This window comes from Eleutherodactylus coqui, chromosome 13, assembly GCF_035609145.1.
Source record: "Eleutherodactylus coqui strain aEleCoq1 chromosome 13, aEleCoq1.hap1, whole genome shotgun sequence".
Classification (NCBI taxonomy): domain Eukaryota; kingdom Metazoa; phylum Chordata; class Amphibia; order Anura; family Eleutherodactylidae; genus Eleutherodactylus; species Eleutherodactylus coqui.
In genome coordinates this window covers 19,631,050-19,638,607 of record NC_089849.1, presented here as the reverse complement: position 1 = coordinate 19,638,607, position 7,558 = coordinate 19,631,050, and the positions used below count along the sequence as shown (strand labels likewise).

The window sequence follows — 7,558 nt, the reverse complement described above, 5'->3', positions numbered from 1 at the left end:
AAATGCAGGATGTAACTCAGGATCAGTACAGGATAAGTAATGTATGTACACAGTGACTCCACCAGCAGAATAGTGAGTGCAGCTCTGGAGGATAATACAGGATGTAGCTCAGGAGCAGTACAGGATAAGTAATGTATGTACACAGTGACTCCACCAGCAGAATAGTGAGTGCAGCTCTGGAGTATAATACAGGTTGTAACTCAGGATCAGTACAGGATAAGTAATGTATGTACACAGTGACTACACCAGCAGAATAGTGAGTGCAGCTCTGCAGTATAATACAGGATATAACTCAGGAGCAGTACAGGATAAGTAATGTATGTATACAGTGACTCCACCAGCAGAATAGTGAGTGCAGCTCAGGAGTATAATACTGGATGTAGCTCAGGAGCAGTACAGGATAAGTAGTGCATGTACACAGTGACTCCACCCGCAGAATAGTGAGTGCAGCTCTGGAGGATAATACAGGATGTAGCTCAGGAGCAGTACAGGATAAGTAATGTATGTACACAGTGACTCCACCAGCAGAATAGTGAGTGCAGCTCTGGAGGATAGTACAGGATGTAGCTCAGGATCAGTACAGGATAAGTAATGTATGTACACAGTGACTCCACCAGCAGAATAGTGAGTGCAGCTCTAAAGCATGATACAGGATGTAACTAAGGATCAGTACAGGATAAGTAATGTGTGTACATAGTGACTCCACTAGCAGAATAGTGAGTGCAGCTCTGGAGGATAATACAGGAGGTAACTCAGGATCAGTACAGGATAAGTAATGTATGTACACAGTGACTCCACCAGCAGAACAGTGAGTGCAGTTCTGGAGTATAATACTGGATGTAACTCAGGATCAATACAGGATAAGTACTGTATATACACAGTGACTCCACCAGCAGAACAGTGAGTGCAGCTCTGGAGCATAGTACAGGATGTAACTCAGGATCAATACAGGATAAGTAATGTATGTACACAGTGACTCCACCAGCAGAATAGTGAGTGCAGCTCTAAAGCATGATACAGGATGTAACTCAGGATCAGTACAGGATAAGTAATGTATGTACACAGTGACTCCACCAGCAGAATAGTGAGCGCAGCTCTGCAGTATAATACAGGATGTAACTCAGGATCAGTACAGGATAAGTAATGTATGTACATAGTGACTCTACCAGCAGAATAGTGAGTGCAGCTCTGGACTATAATACGGGATGTAACTCAGGATCAATACAGGATAAGTACTGTATATATACAGTGACTCCACCAGCAGAACAGTGAGTGCAGCTCTGGAGCATAATACTGGATGTAACTAAGGATCAATACAGGATAAGTACTGTATATACACAGTGACTCCACCAGCAGAATAGTGAGTGCAGCTCTGGAGTATAATACTGGATGTAACTCAGGATCAATACAGGATAAGTACTGTATATACACAGTGACTCCACTAGCAGAATAGTGAGTGCAGCTCTGGAGGATAATACTGGATGTAACTCAGGATCAATACAGGATAAGTACTGTATATACACAGTGACTCCACCAGCAGAATAGTAAGTGCAGCTCTGGAGTATAATACTGGATGTAACTCAGGATCAATACAGGATAAGTACTGTATATACACAGTGACTCCACCAGCAGAATAGTGAGTGCAGCTTTGGAGTATAATACAGGATGTAACTGAGGATCAGTACAGGATAAGTAATGTATGTACACAGTGACTCCACCAGCAGAATAGTGAGTGCAGCTCTGGGGTATATATAATACAGGATGTAACTCGGGATCAGTACAAGATAAGTAATGTATGTACACAGTGACTCCACTAGCAGAATAGTGAGTGCAGCTCTGAAGTATAATACAAGATGTAACTCAGGATCAGTACAGGATAAGTAATGTATGTACACAGTGACTCCACCAGCAGAATAGTGAGTGCAGCTCTGGAGTATAATACAGAATGTAACTCAGGATCAGTACAGGATAAGTAATGTATGTACACAGTGACTCCACCAGCAGAATAGTGAGTGCAGCTAGGGAGTATAATACATGATGTAACTCAGGATCAGTACAGGATAAGTAATGTATGTACACCGGGACTCCACCAGCAGAATAGTGAGTGCAGCTAGGGAGTATAATACAGGATGTAACTCAGGATCAGTACAGGATAAGTAATGTTTGTACACAGTGACTCCACCAGCAGAATAGTGAGTGCAGCTCTGAAGTATAATACAGGATGTAACTCAGGGTCAGTACAGGATAAGTAATAAATGCACACAGTGACTTAAATTTTGGGCATATTATATCTCTAATTAAATTGTGTAATGTTGTCCAGAGGTCGGCATGCCCTTCTACACAATCTTTTGCCTAAGGGATGACTTTCTTGGGACGACTGTTGGACACATAACCCTTTAATGTTGGAGTCATCAACAGATTACCACAACCAGTAAGCTGCAACTGATTCAAGGAAAATGTGGTATTACATGGTTGCCATTCAGATTAAACATATAGTACATATATACATTGATGAGTTGGGTCTAACTTGCAAAGGGGTGTCCAGAATGGAGGGCCTCCATTGAATCCTGCACTGATCATGAGGTTGGACCAGATGACCCTGGAGGTCCCTTCCAACTCTACCATTCTAGGATTCTATGATGCGTTAATAGTGCAGGGTTGTTGTGATAGAGATGAACTCTATTGATGGAGAGGAACGACTACAGTTAATGTTGTTACTTATCCATAATTCCAGATATTACCGCTTCCATATATTACATAAACTCGTCCTTCAGAGTCTCATCTGACCCTTGAAGCCATCCCTCAGGTCATAAGAAAACAATTGAGGAAGTTGACACAGCCTGGTGCCAATGTCTCTCCATCAATTCCGAAAGCAGAGTTCTTGCATATGATGCCCCCGGCCCAGATACGGTGATTAGCACATGGCTGTTAATGTAATCTCTCCAATGGGATCCTTTTAATGGGACTTCAGACTCCAAACAAAAGCTGCTTCAAGCAAAAATCCTTCTATTATTTCCTCAGACAAATGACTTCACCTTTCATGACATAGAACAATGTATTCAATGGGAATTGAGGGAACTTTGAGTTGGGCGCAGGCCTATAATTTCCTCTCTACATGCATTCATATCTCACAATGGAGCCGCTAATAGTACTGATACCGAGGAGGTTTGGGGTGGCAGGCAACTCCCAAACCTCCGGTGCCCACAGACATCATTAAAAGTTTACTTTGCTGCTCCAGGAAACATTTGATAGAAGTGATTGCTGCTAAATAGGGATGTAGAAGTTATTAAATTCATGAGTTCACTTACTTACTCAGGATAGGTCATCAATAGTTGATTGGCAAGGGTCCAATTGGGCGCATGGTGTCAGCGCCAGTATACACAGGGGTCGGAGTGGAACCAACTGCTCCGACCCCTGTGTAGTGGCCAAACCCTGTAATTGCAAATGTAACTCCCATTGATTTCAATGAAACCTCAGCCTGCAGTTCTGGCTACTACACAGCCAATCAACTATTGATGACCTTTCCTGAAGATATATCATCAATAGTATTCATGCCTGGAAAACCCCTTTAACTTTCATCATCACTACAATTCCCATCCGCTGCAGGAGGAGTACACTGCAGCCATTAACTAGTTAACTCCTCATAAAGCCCGTGTTGTATAGCAGCAATGCAATTGAAGAAAGGTCAGCTTTCTACTTTAGGAGAAACAAATTCCGATCGAGGAGCCGTTGGCTGTGCCCGCTGCCTGGCATCACTCATTAGCTGCGGGGTGAGTTATCTTGTACACTTTGATCATTGGGAATATAAATGATCATTTAGAAGAATGCTATCTTCCCTGTTAGGATGACATTTGTTTTAGTAATTGCGGGAAAGAAAACTTGTGATGCTAATGGGCAGCAGCGCCTGATGGGAGTGACTGATATGGATTATGGGCACAGCATAATGGCACTGGACAAGATTCCTTAGTGCCCAGAGCAGGTATTCAGAATTTCTACCATAGCTATTGATCTCAGATGTCCTCTCCTTACTACTTCCACCCTAGCATTCTTATATATAGTACGTGTTCTCTACCCCCTTCACACATGAGGGGTTCACTGTGAAAGGTGGTCTTTCTACCCTTTATCTGTAATAGAGCACGCAGACTCGTGCAGCTGAAAATGATGAGTTTTGGAAAGCATATTTCCCTATAGCAATGTACTTGTCTTAGACACTCTACTAACAGTTTGCTGCCTGAGGTTTCCCTATAACATTGCACATGCTGCAGTTGCACAGGGGTGTAGCCAGTAGGGGCAGGAGGGGCATGTGCCCTGGGTGCAGTGAGGAAGGGAGGCACCAGGCCTACAGTCAAAATAAAGCAATCATCTGCTTGCTGTAGGAAAGCAGTGGAAGAGATACCTTAAGGGCTAAAGACTTTTGATGTGGTGAACGGGTGACCAGTCACATGTATAGGAGGACTGCTGGAGTAGCTGAAATAGCTTTGATGGCCCTTAATTGAATTTTTGCACCAGGGTCTGTGAGCCTTTAGCTATACCCATGGGCTTTGAATAAGGCCACAAAATGGCATGTACAGCTGAGAGCTGTGCCAAGATATTGTTTGGGGCGGTTTCAAATTTATTTTTAAATGGCTGCTCAATTTTGCTAGTAAACATCTGCTTTACCCACAAAATCACAACATAGACAATAATCAGTGTGTTAGGGATCGAACCTGGAACCTACTATACTCTAGCCAGCAGCTCTCCCTGTTGAGCCGACCAGCCCTTGGACAACTCCTCTGCTAAAGCATAGCAATGATCACATGTTCCCTGGCCTGTTCCCCTGTTCTAGCTCCGCCCAGTTCCCAATTAGGCTAACGATAAAAGTCTGACCCTGCCACTGCTTAAGTGCGTGATTATTGTGCTTCACAGCCTTAGTCAAGCTTCTCTCCTGCCTGCTCCTCTACAACCTGCGAACTACCGAAACTGACGTCTGGCTTTCCTCCTGACCATGATACTTGCCTCCTCCTTTGTACGGAAGCTTGAGCACTACCGATACAGACCTCTGTGTTTCCTCTTGACCACGATACCTGCCTCCTCCTTTGTACCACAACTTGAGAACTACCGATACTGACCTCTTGCTTTCCTCCCAACCATGATACCCACCTCCTCCTTTGTACCTCAACCTAAGACCTCCTGGCTCTCCTTTGACTACTCTCTGTTCCTGCATGGCTACTATACCTGCGACTCCAAACCTAGCACTGGAAACACCACACTATGCCAACTAACTGTTCATCACATATTTCAGCTACATCATGGCTGTCCAGAAACCACTCAGGGGGCGTTACTATTGGATGTCCAAATCTGGACCCCACAATGTAGAAAGAAAAAAAAACACATTAATTGGTCAAGCATGGGGTGGCACCAAGTTGTATCTCTGCCCTGGGTGGTGAAAAACATAACCACAACTCTGAGATGCAACAGAACAATATGTCAAACACAATCTCTTTGATAATAGTGTGCATGCCAGAGATGTCCACTGATGGTGTACCTGCCATCCATGCCCCCCACAGTGGCCAGTTTCAGAAGGATAATACGTCTGGCCACACTGCAAGAACATGATAAGATGAGGTGAAGACTCGGCACTAACTTCCCTAGATCTCAGTTTGATGGAGCATCTATGGGATGTGCTGATAACCAAGTCCGATTCACAGAGGCCGGCAGCCGCAGCAGGTGGGTTACAGTAGTTACAGGATCTGCTGCTGATGTCTTAGTACACGACACCTTCAGAGGTCTTGTGGAATCCGGGCCTCGACGGGTCAGATAGGGAGACCTATACAACATCATGATGGATTGGGGTATAACACACAGCACATAATAACTTACAAGTTACAAAACGGTTCTAGAATTTGCATAACCGGATACTTTTCTTGTTTGGTGGGGTGGGGAGTCCTACAGGGAGCGGAATAAAGGAATATTCTCTGAGGTGTGAAGTTGCACAAGACTCTGACTGCGGATCTTGGCGCTTGAGGTTGCTGTTTTTGCACCTGACCATGGAAGGGATTGCTGGGAAGGCTCTCGTGGTAAGAAATGATCTAATCTTCTAATCTGTTCTTGGAATGTATGAAACATTGTGAAAACTTTTCATTACTCTCCAGTAAACTCAGAACTCTCAGCATGACGGGCTGTCAGAGCATGCTGAGAGTTGTAGTCTACACCATTAGGCTGTATTTACACAGACAAGCGCAATATCGGTACTATATATGTGATTTTTCTATGTGAGCCCGATGTGTTTTGCTGTGCATGAGATTTTCTTGCGCGTTTTTCTGGTGCAAGAAACTCACATGTTATTTCTATAGAAAAAGTAAAAAAAAAAAAATCACACGCACATAAAAATCACCCGTGTATGCGACTGCGATGCAATTTTTTTTTCTGGTCCCATGGAAAATAACGGGCGAGATCGCCCTAAAAATAGCACATGCTACGATTTTTTCTATCTCACAGCGTGGCTGCGACAGAAAAATCGTACATATGAATGGACCCATTAAAATCAATACATTCTATTTCCGTACGAGTTTTATGCGTTTCGCAACTCCCCAAACTCGTACGGAAAATCACCTGTGTAAAAGCACCGATAGAGATGATGGCATTCTATAGGGCAGATAATGGTCTGACCCAACATTGATGATCATTATAATCATTGGCGTGCGGCGCGTCTCATTTTGACCCGCTTCAGGTTGGCATTGAGAGATGTAGCAGAGCTGAATGTCTTCATTAAACTCTTTGGACTGCGCTGTATATTTGGTTTACATGCAGTTATATAATACAGATGTAACTGTAATATATATTATACTCTTTGCATTGTTTGTACATGGGTACAGACGCAGCACTTCGTGAATTTTGTGTTGTGTTTTATAGTCATGGTAGAGCACCTACACTATTTATGTAGCCCCAACTGTGATGGCTATGCCAAACATTAGTTTAGCGCATGCTAGATCTGTAACGCTATAGGATTACCTGCAGTCCTATGTAAACCCATATAAAGAAAGTATTTTGACATAGCGATCAGAGCTTTTATGGTTCAAGTGCCCTGCTGGGACATAAAAAACTGTAAAAAAATATAGTGTTAAAAAAAAATGTTAAAAATTAACAACAGCTAAAAACCTTTTTGCGCACATTTACGTTTTTATAAAAAAAAAAATATTTTTTAAAACCCACATATTTGGTATCATCGTTTTCATAACGACCTGTACAATAAATTGAAGTCACTAATTATCCTGCACTTGTAAAAATGTAAAAAAGAAAAACCTAAAAAAGGAGGCAAAATACTTATCTTGTTCTTGTTCACTAAAAGTGATAGAAAAGCCACAGGTGCCCCAAAATGATAGCGATAAAAACTGCAGCTTGTCCCACAAAAACAAGCCCTCACAAAGCTCTGTCCATGGGAAAATACAAAGGTTATGAGGCTTTGAATGCAATGTACAGAAAAATAATTAAAAAAAAAAAAAGTGTTTTTATTGTGCAAAAACCTAAAAAAATACTAATAACTTTGGTATCCTCGTAATCGTACTGACCCTCAAAAAAA

At 42.6% G+C, this 7,558-nt stretch overlaps 1 protein-coding gene across 1 annotated transcript in view; it reads left to right on the top strand.

Moving 5' to 3' along the window:
• Positions 1 to 6,025: 6,025 nt before the first annotated feature.
• Positions 6,026 to 7,558, top strand: part of LOC136587568 (cadherin-like protein 26) — an 85,710-nt gene continuing 84,177 nt past the window's right edge. The window contains exon 1 of the mRNA XM_066586236.1: positions 6,026 to 6,056. Coding sequence (XP_066442333.1) covers positions 6,027 to 6,056 — 30 coding nt within the window. The 5' untranslated portion in view covers position 6,026. The remainder of the gene's footprint in view (positions 6,057 to 7,558) is intronic.